General features: G+C 36.8%; 1 protein-coding gene across 2 annotated transcripts in view; it reads left to right on the top strand.

Annotated features, from left to right (window-relative positions):
- DNAJC1 (DnaJ heat shock protein family (Hsp40) member C1) overlaps positions 1-13587 on the top strand; it is a 212408-nt gene that overhangs the window by 174515 nt on the left and 24306 nt on the right. For both annotated transcript variants that reach the window (XM_059660789.1, XM_059660783.1), the window contains one exon: positions 2134-2253. In XM_059660789.1, the coding sequence (XP_059516772.1) occupies positions 2134-2253 (120 nt within the window). The remainder of the gene's footprint in view (positions 1-2133; positions 2254-13587) is intronic.

Raw genomic sequence — 13587 nt, 5'->3', positions numbered from 1 at the left:
CAGCATATTTGGAAAACCATTCTCATAAAAATAGAAATTATTTTAATGAATTAGTTTACTATGTGAAACAATACCTATATATTATTGACATTTTAAACAATTTTGTTTGCTCCAAACATAGTTGTTATAATTAATCAGAAGTAAATGTAAGATGATTTTATTTAGTGTGAAATTGCATTGATATACTATATAGTTTGAATACTATAATCTCTGCAGTGTCAACTTAATGCTCTTTTTGGTATAACTCTACACTATAAGCTTATATTTAAATTCTTAACTCTTTAGCATTTCTGAAATCAACTGGTACAGTTATTTAAAAGTTTTTATTTTTTAGCAATAAAAATATGCTTTCCTTGAAAAATCCAGTTATGACCCTCTGAATAATACTTTTTCCCCTAAACAAAGTAAAAACAAGCAGGAAAAAAAAAAGACAACCTTCAGTGTAAAATTTTAATTACCTGATATGGAAAATTAGATTTCTGATATCATTAAATATCAAAGAAATTTCAACCATACCGAATGTAGGCTACTTTTTTATGTGAATTTATGCATGGATCTTAAGGGTTGTACTGATGAATATGTTCGAGGCTTTCAGCTTTTAGTGGATACAAAATAGAATGATTGATAAAATCCTCCCTACTATTGGCTATTATTTACTGACTCTTAAGTGGCAGGTTGTATTTATGCCAATTTATCTGCTTCAGGGAACATTCTTGATAGCAGAACAAAGTGAATAAAAGTAGTTTGCTTTGCAAATGAATGCAAATAGGAGCGCCTTTGGGAAAGCCCTTTAACAGGGCAGTGCACTCTGATTATGAGTGAAGCTGCCATTTGGACTTGGTGAAAAGAGCACGCTTGAACCATTGATTGGGGGAGACAGTAAAAAGTCAGGAAGGGCCCCGTTAAGCTTGCAGTGAGGCAGGCGGATGTCAGTGTGGTTAGAACACAGTGGGAGAATGACAGGGAGGATTAGTGTCAGGGAGAAGCTTTGCTGTAGCTGTGGAGATAGTCCCTGGGGTCACTCACCTCTGACTGTGGTTCTGTGCTGATGGTTCTGTAATGCAAACGCCCTGATGTATGCCTGTTCATTATCGGAAATTGTGATTAGAAAAGGTATTTGTCTCAAAGGTTTCCTTCTTTCGTTTTTTCTTTCTTTTTAATTAAAGAAAAATAAAGTGGACTTCCTCCATCTTGCTGCTAACTCCTAGAGAATTGTTTAATACCAGAGTGGCTACTGCCGTTGGTAGGGAATCGTTTAATGCTAAAATGTAATGTGAAATAATTGCAACATGTTTGTTTGTTATTTAATAATAGTTTTTTTTGCTTTGCTCAGCTTTGGGTTTGACCAAGTGGTCGTGCTGAATAAAATGCAGAGAATGTGCTTGAATGTTTGCTTTTGCAAAAAAAATTCTGTAATATTTCAAGGTATTTTATTATTCAAATTAATAATTTGATTAATTTTTAGGAGCTGTTTACCTTCTCAAAAATGAAATGTTGCTTTGCACAGACTTGATGGTTTAAGTGTTGGTCCCATGAGTTTCTAATTTTATTTCTGCTTCCAAATTTTATAAAATGGTAACATTTGATAAGTTAAGCTTTTTGAAAATACATGATTTTTAGAATATTGTTACTTAGAATGAACAAAATAGATCTTTGTCTCAATTATGATTCTTGATCTCTACATTTACTTGTTGACATTTTCATTTATGCTTATACTTGAAAGAAAGCAATAAAAACCTTATTTTTTTAAAACTTTAAAGTATAGTGACTATATATGAGGCATTTGTAAGCAGCAGTGACAACAGTGCATTTCATAGGCTTTGTGAATGGTTTCTCACTAATGCAGAACTGACTTATCTTTTTCTTTTTTCTTTTTTTTCAAATTTCTTCAAAAGCCTGACTTCACAATATTTCTGCTTTTTTATTTGTTATACATAGGAAAATGTAAAAGGCTGCTGGAGCTTTGCATTCTAATGTTAAACATGCAACCCAAACCTCTATCTGAACTATTAAATACATTGTGGTATTATTGTATTTGCAGAAAGCATATTGCCAATAGTTTGTTTCACAGGTTTATTAAATGTATTAGCAAACATTCTTTAAATTGTCTTTTTTTCCCTCAATATTTTGCAGGCACCTGAATGGACAGAAGAGGACCTCAGCCAGCTGACAAGAAGTATGGTTAAGTTCCCAGGAGGGACCCCAGGTCGATGGGAAAAGATTGCTCACGAATTGGGTCGATCGGTGACAGATGTGAGTTCACTCAGATTTGCATTGTATGGAGAGTGAAAATCCAGAAAAGCCAGCTATGTAGAAGGTAGACATAAATGCCTCCACCGTTCTCTCTTTGGAGAAAGGCTACAACCCTTTGAGGACCTGGAAGTGAACCATTAACGAAATAGGCAAGAAGCAGATTTCAGCCAGTCCCATGATCCACAGTTAGCAGCTGTTTAAGGAATTCTAGTGTTTAGAGACTTAAGCTAGTTTTGTATTTAGAGTGACTCCTTCAGCTTTGGGGAGAAAAATAGCTCTCAGACTTATCAGAATTAGAAAAGTTATATTTCATAAAAAGAGGAAAAAATAAAAAGAGAAGTTTTATTACAGCTGGATCTTTTTAACACTGGAATTATACACATTCCTTGGTGTAGGTATTTAGACAGGTGGTTTGCATTAATTAAATCAACAGTATCCCTATGTTTGTTTTTATCTTAAGGATGACGCCTACCATCTATTTTGACAAGTTGTTTAAAACCCTTCCCTCCTCTTCCCCCCCCCCCACCCCCCCCCACCCCCCGCCAAAAATACACACACACATGTAATATGACAAGCCATACCTGGCATTTAAAAAAAACAAAGTGTTTACCTGGACAGTGTTAGATTTATCACTTTGGGTACTTTTATTGAGGAAATTTAAGGCAGAGAATCTTATTAAGACATCTACCACAGTGCCGGACAAGTACTACTTGATAATTGTCAGTAAATGTTTACTTGATATTGAAAGAAATTTTTATTTTCATCACTATGATCCTTATTTTTACAAATAATAGTAAGTAGTCTGTACTAAACAAGTTCTTTACTGAATTTATTTAAATTATTTAAATAAATCCTGTAGATCTAAAATATTTATGGGATTACTGAAAGCAAAGATTCAAATGTCCTCAATTCCATTAGTAAATGGTGGACCTTTTCTGATAATGAACAATTTAAAAACCTGAAAAATGATTGATAAGCACAACCACCAAACAGAAAAGCTTGTTAAATAAAATGCTGTTACCTTTTTGTAGTAAATTACAATCTTTTAATTTAAAACAAACTTATAGAACATATTACTGTCAATTTTTTAAATAGTTCTTTAAGAGTTTTAAATTAATAAATATAGGAATGCTTTTAATGCCATATAGATCTTTTTAAAATCACTCTTAAAATATTGTTAAGATGTTTTTTATTATTTTGGCTTTAGAGTTAAAGTCTGATCATGTGGAATAATAGCGCTTATATCTTGTAACTTTTTTTTTTTCCTATGTTTCATGAGGAGACCAGTTATCTTAGGTGACTGGGAAAAGAACCATAAGGATACATTTTAAGTACTATGACCCTCTAATTATACAACTATGTACTGTTAATATAATGATTAACGAAAATTACTAAAACAATTTTCAAAAGGTTATCAAACCAATATTGGCTTAATAGGACTCAAATTTTTAGTTAATTGCCAAATGAGAAATAATAGTTCACTAATTTAGTGTCTCTTTTTAAGACAGCTTTTAACTTTTTAAATAATATTTCTTTGAGGCCTTACAGTTAATAATGCCCAAGGCAGATAGGATATTGAGTAGAGCAGTATTTTACATTAATTTATCATTATCATCTGCTTAAATTTTTAATCTATAATTTTTTTAAGAGGAGAGAAATGAAAGTTTAAATGCTAAGAATATACATGATGTAACCAACAGAGCCTTGAGATGGCTAGTTAGTATCATAGATCTAAACATAATTTAAAGAGTTGTTTTAGTGCAACAGTCCCTGGATAAGCAAAGACACCTTTTCAAACTTTTGCAAATTCATTCCAGGTGTTTCAGATTTTTTTCTTCTAGAAAACTGCCAGTTTTCTCTTTGCCAAAACTGAAGGGAGACTAATCCCTTGTCTGTAATAGATATTCCTGCTCTTATTGTAGTCAGCTATGACTTCTTGAGATTTTTTTTCCTCCAACTATTAGTCCTATTTTCATAATGCTAGCAGTTCCCTACCGATCAGTATTTAGTATACCGAAATGCCATTGTAACTTTTCTTCTGTGTCAGCTATATAGAGACTCGCTGTATTTTCATTCTATGAGCATCATCTCCATAGTTGACCTGTACATTTCATTTCACTAACTACACACACACCTGTAAATTACTCTCTTTAAAAGAGAACAGGTGTGTGAAGACTCATAATTCATTTTAGTGAACACACAGTAAATTCCATTGAAGCAGCTGAAATGGGTTTGGCTAATACAGGTGCCTTTACTAGAATGTTAACTAAAAGTTAACCACACATTACAAGATCACTTTTTGGCTTATGGTGTTAATTAGATTTGTTTTCATTAAGTGTTTGATTATGAAAAAGAAGGCAAGTTCAGTTTGCTGTCCTTGAAACCTCTGCATGCTGACCTGATCACCTGTGCCAGTTCTCCCCTGCTCTGCACATCTGGTTTTTGACCTGTTTTCCTTGCTAAATTTGTAGCTTCAGGGTTTGTTCTTTCCTTTGAGAAACAATTGACCTTTTTCAGGGAGGGGTGAGAGTGTAGCCCTGGTGGGATCTTTATAGTCTTGATTTAGGTTGACAGATTACAATGAAAAATGCATTTAATTCCTCAATTAAGAAAGGAGTTTTCAGTGTATTAATTATCATAATTAATGACAATTGCTAAATTTTACTCCAGGTAAATACAAGCAATGTTATTAGCTTTGTAAAAACATGAATGCAAAGTATATTTTAACTCAGATATACCTAAACTGTAAGACCTATTTTATTATATATCAAATCTTTTAAATGTTAATATATGCCTTTCAGCAAATAACTCATAACCCCAAAGAGCACTCCACTTGTAAAAACAACAGGAAACAAAAACTGTCTGGCATGTAAAGCCAACTTTAATGTGATTATTAACTGCAGGTTTTCTAAGTTAAGGTCAGGGAGCCTCAGATTTCTTGCCCGTGAGGTAGTATCATTCTCTAGTCTAGCCTGAAAGGATGTAAACTGATTCTGCTTCTCTCCGTGGTCACTAATCTCTTACGTTCTGGTTGTGATAACAGACTGATTGGAGATTTTCTGCCTGCTTGGAAAAGACCCAGTTAGGCAGCAAAACAAAAGACAGGTGGGTAGATTTAAACAGACTTTTATAATTACCTTAGTACCACAGTGAGAGGTAAGAGGTGTGTAGTTAGATAAGTGTCCCCATATGAGAGGAAAAATAATAAAATTCTAAATTTTACCTTCTATCACTATAACAGAGAGATAAAGGAGATGCCTATTGGGGGGACTTTATGTGCTATGGCAGTTGTTTCAAAAATATATCTGGATTATTCAATAGAAAATGAACTTTATGGTTTATCAGTGAACTAAATATGTAGTAATTATTTTGGCAAATATGTTGCTATAATTTCTTAGAGTCAGACTAGTCCTACACAAGTTGTAAAGATGACAAGGTTAGTCTTTTTAATTTTCTGTCTTCATTCACCCTTGCTATCATCTTAACCAGGTTTCTTGCTCTAGTAGCTCTCTGGTCCTCAGCCTGATCACACATTCCTCTCCTTCCCTTCTTCCCTCACACTCTCAACCCCAGGACCTTAAAGATATTTAAATGTTAGCAAGGAATGGATTCTTTAATCCATTCTTCTTGCTAGATAAGTCACCAGCTGATCTAATAACCAATTTTCAATATGATATTAATAGAAAATAATTGACTGTATTACCAAATACACACACACATGGATTTTAATAGAAGCCTTCTTCTTTTTTTAAGTTAGATTACAAGTCGTGTGTGTGTGTGTGTGTGTGTGTGTGTATTTATTGAATTTAGAGGGAGAGGAAGGGGGAGGGAGAGAGAGGGAAAGAAAGAGAAACATCGATTGTTGCCTCCTGTATGCACCCTAACCTCACTCGGACACAGGGACTGAACCCACAACCTGGGTATGTGCCCTGATCAGGAATCGAACCAGCAAACCTTTCCATGCACACTCAACCAACTGAGCCACACCGGCCAGGGCAAGCCTTCAGTTTCTTATCCCAAGTATATGAATGATTAATGTAAGAATTTCAGGCAATTTGACGGCCTGTTTGAAGAAAAGAGAAGGCAGAGCATTATTTTGAGGAAAATAAGACCTTTTGGTGTCCGTGGGGGAAACTACATAATTAATTGCTTAATTTGTTCAATGACCTCATTAGAATGTTGCTATTATATGATTTCTGGGCCAGAGGTTTACAGATTTGCATTTCATGTCACCATTTCTGACTCGGCACTGAGCAAAATCATAGGAAAGGATTATAAAAGGTATATTCACTACATGAGCATAACACTGCAAGAGTCTGTTAAAAGGTCAAACCAACATTTTCTCTTTTTTTACGTTTTTTTATTGATTTTTAGAAAGAGAGGGAGGGAGAGAGAAACATCAATGTGAGATGGCCTGCCTCCTTCATGCCTCTAGAGCCCCAACCTTGGCATGGCCTGACCTGTCCGACAACCCTTCGGTGCACTGGACAACACCCAACCAACGGGGCCACTCCCAGCGCGACAGCAACATTTTTATACTTAACTACTCTACATGATAATATTGATTATTCCATCATCTATTTTCATAGTATTTTACATTTTTCAAGACATTTTACTTGATCTTCACAACAGCATTGTGAGGTAGATTAGGCAACCATTTTACAGTTGAGTAAACTGCTCCTAAGATATTTGGTCAAGGTGACACAACAATTAGTGTTGGGACACCAGATATTTTGATTCCTCCTCTAATATGTTAGCACTACTTAATGCTGTTTCATTGCTGTGGATATGAAAAACACTATAAATGTGTCTAGAGACTTTTATTAGAATTTTTTTTTTTTGTAAAACGGTGTTTATATAGAAAAAAGAAACTTTAAAATACACTGAAATTTTTTTAAAAATGTTATAATCAACCACAATAAAAAATGACTCCTGTAAACATTTTATACCATTTAGAGTTGAGTCCTCCAATAGCGGCATATGACTAGACATAATTGTAACCGTATCAATCTGCATCCTGCCCTTTTCACGTTGCTGTGGAACATGCGCTCTTTTCCATGAAAGAGCCTGAGCATCTTTCTAAACCAGCCGTGGGCAAACTACGGCCCCCGGGCCGGATCCGGCCCGTTTGAAATGAATAAAACTAAAAAAAAAAAAAAGACCGTACCCTTTTATGTAATGATGTTTACTTTGAATTTATATTAGTTCACACAAACACTCCATCCATGCTTTTGTTCCGGCCCTCCGGTCCAGTTTAAGAACCCATTGTGGCCCTCGAGTCAAAAAGTTTGCCCACCCCTATTCTAAACCCTTACACAATGCTCCATGTTGTCTGGATATAATTAAGGAGCATCCTACTGGTTGTCATTTGAATTGCTTCCTTTTTGCTGTTTTCCTGAGAGGTCTGTTTTGTGGGGGTATTTTTTTCATTCATCTCTCCACTTCTATCCATTTTCTTACCTTGTATCCTAGAATTAGAGCTGCTTGGTTCAAGAAGATGGATGTTTTCAGAAGCTTTGATGTCTCTAAAACTGGCCCCCAGGGAGGTAGTGACAATATACTATGGTGCCACTTTAGCACATAAGAGGCCCCTTTCTCAGTGTCCCATCAGCACTGAACATCCTGTTTTGTTTTTCATCATTGCTTGTCAAATAAGTGAAAAGTGCTATGGACTGATTTTGTAAAAAATAAAAAAGTTGATTCTGTCGAGAGAACCAAGATGGCGGCATAGGTAAACACTGGAGTTTGCTGCCTCAAACAACCACTTCAAAAATACAACTAAAAGACAGAACGGACATCATCCAGAACCACAGGAAAACTGGCTGAGTGGAAGTTCTACAACTAGAAGGAAGGAAAAAAGCATACCGAGACTCAGAGGAACCGCAATGCGGAAAATTCAAAGGTGCGGAGGTGCCTGTGGAGCCGGCTGGTGGCTGAGGGCGCGGTTGTCTTTTCCAATCGGGAGGGAGTCTCAGACTCTGAGCTCCAAGTCCAGGCGAGTCTCTAGGGACCCATACTCAAACGGGAGAAGCGGGACGGTCTGGCTTCGGTCAGAACTCGAGGGCAGCTTTCTCTCCGAGGTTTGCAGCGGTTGCTGGGACTCTGAGAGGCAGAGCCTCTGGGGACGGGACTGAGAGCAGCCATAACTGCCCCCTCTGTCCGCCCTGTAGATCCCCTGGGACCCGCCCCAACCAAGCCCTGCACAGAGCCATTTGCCGGATAGCATCAGGCAAAGGCTAGATTAGCACCGCCCTAGAAGACAGAAGTTCTCACTGCAGACACAGCTGATTCTCACAGCCATTTGGCCTGGAGCTCAAATCCCCTCTAGTATTACCTACAACCATCAAGGCTTAACTACAACAAGACTGCGCACAAAGACCACTAGGAGGTGCACCAAGAAAACATAAAAAAATGCAGAGACAAATAAACAGGACGCAAATGTCAGAAATGGAAGATATAGACCTCAAAACCACACTTTTAAGGTCTTTCAATAATTTCTAAAAACTGCCAATAAATGTAGTGAGATCCTCAAGAAATCTAATGAGACCCTCGATGTTCTGATAAAGAACCAACTAGAAATTAAGCATACACTGACTGAAATAAAGAATATTATACAGACTCCCAACAACAGACCAGAGGAGCGCAAGAATCAAGTCAAGGATTTGAAATGCGAAGAAGCAAAAAACACCCAACTGGAAAAGCAAAATGAAAAAAGAATCCGAAAATACGAAGATAGTATAAGGAGCTTCTGGGACAACTTCAAGCGTACCAACATCCGAATTATAGGGGTGCCAGAAGAAGAGAGAGAGCAAGATACTGAAAACCTATTTGAAGAAATAATGACAGAAAACTTCCCCCACCTGGTGAAAGAAATAGACTTACAAGTCCAGGAAGCGCAGAGAACCCCAAACAAAAGGAATCCAAAGAGGACCACACCAAGACACATCATAATTAAAATGCCAAGAGCAAAAGACAAAGAGAGAATCTTAAAAGCAGCAAGAGAAAGACAGTCAGTTACCTACAAGGGAATACCCATACTACTGTCAGTGGATTTCTCAACAGAAACTTTGCAGGCCAGAAGGGAGTGGCAAGAAATATTCAAAGTGATGAATACCAAGAACCTACAACCAAGATTACTTTACCCAGCAAAGCTATCATTCAGAATTGAAGGTCAAATAAAGAGCTTCACAGATAAGGAAAAGCTAAAGGAGTTCATCACCACCAAACCAGTATTATATGAAATGCTGAAAGGTATCCTTTAAGAAGAGGAAGAAGAAGAAAAAGGTAAAGATACAAATTATGAACAACAAATATGCATTTATCAACAAGTGAATAAATAATCTGATGAACAGAATAAACTGGTGATTATAATAGAATCAGGGACATAGAAAGGGAATGGACTGACTATTCTTGGGGGGGAAAGAGGTGTGGGAGATGCGGGAAGAGACTGGACAAAACTCGTGCACCTATGGATGAGGACAGTGGGTGGGGAGTGAGGGTGGAGGGTGGGGTTGGAACTGGGAGGAGGGGAGTTATGGGGGGAAAAAGAGGAACAAATGTAATAATCTGAACAATAAAGATTTAATTTTAAAAAAAAGTAAAAAAGAATAAAATAATAAAATAAATGTTTTTTTACATATATTTTTATTGATTTTAGGAAGAGAGTGGGAGAGATAGTAACATCAATGATGAGAGCAAATCACCGATCATCTGCCTCCTGCATGCCCCTTACTGGGGATGGAGCCCAAAACCCGGGCATGTGTCCTGACTGGGAATCGAACCATGTCCTCCTGGTTCATACGTTAACTACAGTCAATCACTGAGCTACGCTGGCCAGGCTAACAAAAAGTTTTTTTTAACATCTCTTGACATGTTCATGTAATTTTTCTCATATGAGCAAGTGAGAATAAATATATTACCAAGGTCCCTTCTTTATATTTCCAAGATAAACTTTACTTAGTCATATAATATTATTCTTTGAATAAATAACTTGTTTTGATTTGTTAATTTATTAGGGTTTTTGCATTTATATATTTAAGAATATTCTAGAGGTATTGCTCTTTTATTAATTGGATATATTTTCCTGTCTTATGTGATTTTGTTCAATGCTGAGATAGAAATGATGACATGTAATGCAAATCTATAAACCTTTGGCACAGAAATCATATAATATATAGCAAAACTCTATCCAGGCCAATGAACAGGTTAGCAGTTAATTATGTAGTTTCCCCTGATGGACACCATTCTTACTAAAATGAGGTGGAATGACTGAAAGTTATAATGAAAATCTCCTAGAGAGCCAAATAAAAAAAACATTAAAATAATTAAAATATTATAGAAAAGATAAAAATCAGTTCAAGAGGTGTGAATCTGATTAAGAGTTTCAGTGAGACAGGCAGGGAAAACAGATACAAGAAAATTATTCAGGAAATAATATGTCCCTGGCCAGTATGGCTCAGGGGGATGTTGTCCTGTGCACCAAAAGGATGCCAGCTTGGTTACCGGTCAGGCACATGCCAGGTTGCGGGTTCGATCACTAAGTAGGGGGTGAGCAGGAGGCAGTCGATCAATATTTCACTCTCACATCACTGTTTTTCTCTCCCTCTCTCTAAAATCAATAAAAAGTATTTTTAAAATAAATTAAATAAATAATATAGTGAAGTTTTTGAGGCAGGAACACCTGAGAACAAATTGTAAGAACCTTCCAAGTCAAGTAGGATACATGGAAAAGGTGCCCGGAAAATGTGTCAACACTGAGGCTACGTAGATCTTTAAAGCTTCTAGAGAGAAGATACCTCCAAAGAAGGCAAATCATAGTGACATCAGATTGCTCAGCAGCAAGGGGAAAAGGAATAATATCTTAATAGTTCTGAAGGGAAATGGTTCTGAATCTAGAACAGACCAAGAGTGATGGTAAATACATGGGACAAAGACTCATAGTCTTTCTTAAAATGTCTCCTGAGATTAAAGTGCAGCAAAAGAGAGAAGTAAGTTAAAAGGAAAAGGAAAAAGACATGGATACCAAGCACTCTATGCCCAATAGACAGAAACTCCGAGACTCCACAGTAATATAACCAGCCACTAGCACAGTAAGTCCATGTGAAATACAAGAATGAAGGACTGTGTCAGAACAACCCTGGGAGACACGAAGATTTTATATACTAGATAATATGGCTGAGAACTTGAAAAATGATTTATATATGAAAAAAGCCGACTACAAACTCCATAAACAACAGAAAACTATACCAAACCCCCCCCCCCAAAAATGGCGTAGTCCAAATTTAAGTACACTAAAAAGTAGAGCAAAAAAATTTGATAGTGAGAACATTCTCTTTTGAACAACACAAGAAATGTGCTCACAGCATAGTACTTGTCTCTAAGGTGAGTAATGTTGTTCAGATCATAATTATATAAGACCTTACATTATGACTTTTATTTCAAATATTTTATATATTTTCAGAAGATTTTTCAATTTTTAAAAAATCGTGTAAGACTAAAACAAGTTGTTCACCAAAATATGTTCTTTCCTTGTCCAGTACGAGATTTGTAGTCAAGCACATATTTGCCCAGCAACACTGCACTTGCAAGCACTGCCCTCACCCCCAAGCTCTGTTGTGGCCAGAGGAGCATGATTGAAGTGTTGTGTGTTCATAGGAGCTCTTACTTACTTTTCCTTACCTCTAAGCTGGAATACCTGCAACTAAGCTGCAATCATGCAGGCAAAACAGCTGCCCTAAAGGATGGTGGAGAAGCACGATGGAGAGAACCTAAATGCATGGAGTAAAAGAAAAACTGTAGATAGTGACAAATGCTATGAAGAAAAATAAAGCAGCAGACTACGAGGTTAGAAACTGAAGGGAGTTGCATTTTTTAAAAGTGTTCCAAAAAGAGCCCTCTCAGAGGGGGTGCATAGTCAGAGCAACTTTGAGAAAGAGCGTTACAAGTAGAGGAAGCAGCCCTTACTCTGGCTTTGAGGTAAGAGCATGCTTGGGATGCGCACAGTTCAGCAAAGCTGTCAGTGTGACTGGTAAGGAGTGCGTAGGAGGGGATTGCAGATGAGACCAACGGGAGTGGAGGACCAGACCGAATAGGACCTCATTGCCAAAATCAAGATGTTGGATTTTATTCTGAGAGATGGGAACGCATTGGAAGATTTGGAGCAAAGGGGAGTGCAAGATCTGAGTCATTCTGGCTGCTTTGTGAAGAAGGCACCATGGTAGGGAAAGTGTGAAAGCAGAAAGACAGGCCAAATAAGAGACTCCTTTAGTTGTCTATGCAAAAGATGATGGTAGTTTGGACCGGGGTTATTGGTAGAAGGGGGAAAAAGATTGGATTTAGGGTATAATATACCAAAAGCATGTTTTCTATGTAGTACTTGTGCCCACCAGAAGAACTGTGATCAGAAATGAGTACCTCTGGGTGTAAGGAATGTTGCTTTTCATCATAAGCTCTCGTGTTTACTGCCTTTTTTTTTCTCCTTTAGCTATGTACATATATTACCTTGATTTTTAAAACTACGTTTTAAAGTATAAAGAAACAAGACATTTATTTTTAATATCTTTCCATGTCAATATATAGTCCTATCTCATTCTTTTAAAATTTATTATAAAAGCTTCATTGATTTACAGAAAAAAATTGTAAAATGTATATTAAACCATAAAAGAGGCCAAATATCAAAACAGTTTTAAAAAGAAAAAAACTGGAGGCATCACATTTCCTGATTTCACAATATATTACAAAGCTACACTAACCAAAACAGTATGATACTGGCATAAAGAAGACCAATAGACAATGGAACGGAATAGAGAGCCCAAAAATAAATCCACACACACACAGTCAACTGATCTTCGGCTAGTATGCCAAAAATACACAATGGATAGTCTCCTCAACAAATGGTGTTGAGAAAACTGGACATCCACATGCAAAATGAAATGGGACCCGTATCTTGTACCATACAAAAAAATCAACTCAAATTTTCATAAGACCTGAAATTGTAAAACTCCTAGAAGGAAATGGAGGAAAACTTAATGATACTGATCTTGGGGCAATCCTATCTAATAAAAGAGAAAAATGGTAATTGGCGTACGACGATACCCTTTTCATTGGCTAATCAGGGCTATATGCAAATTAACTGCCAACTATGATTGGCAGTTAACTGCCAACTATGATTGACAGTTAACTGCCAACTAAGATTGGCAGTTAACTGCCAACTATGATTGACAGTTAACTGCCAACTAAGATTGGCAGTTAACTGCCAACAAGATGGCGGTTAATTTGCATATGTAGGCACAATGCAGGGCGGCGAAAGGGAAAGCAGGAAGAAGCCCCCTGCCA

Source organism: Myotis daubentonii, chromosome 1 (genome assembly GCF_963259705.1).
Source record: "Myotis daubentonii chromosome 1, mMyoDau2.1, whole genome shotgun sequence".
NCBI classification, from domain to species: Eukaryota; Metazoa; Chordata; class Mammalia; order Chiroptera; family Vespertilionidae; genus Myotis; species Myotis daubentonii.
The sequence above is the reverse complement of the archived record's forward strand: the minus strand, read 5'-3'. Positions and strand labels throughout refer to the sequence as shown.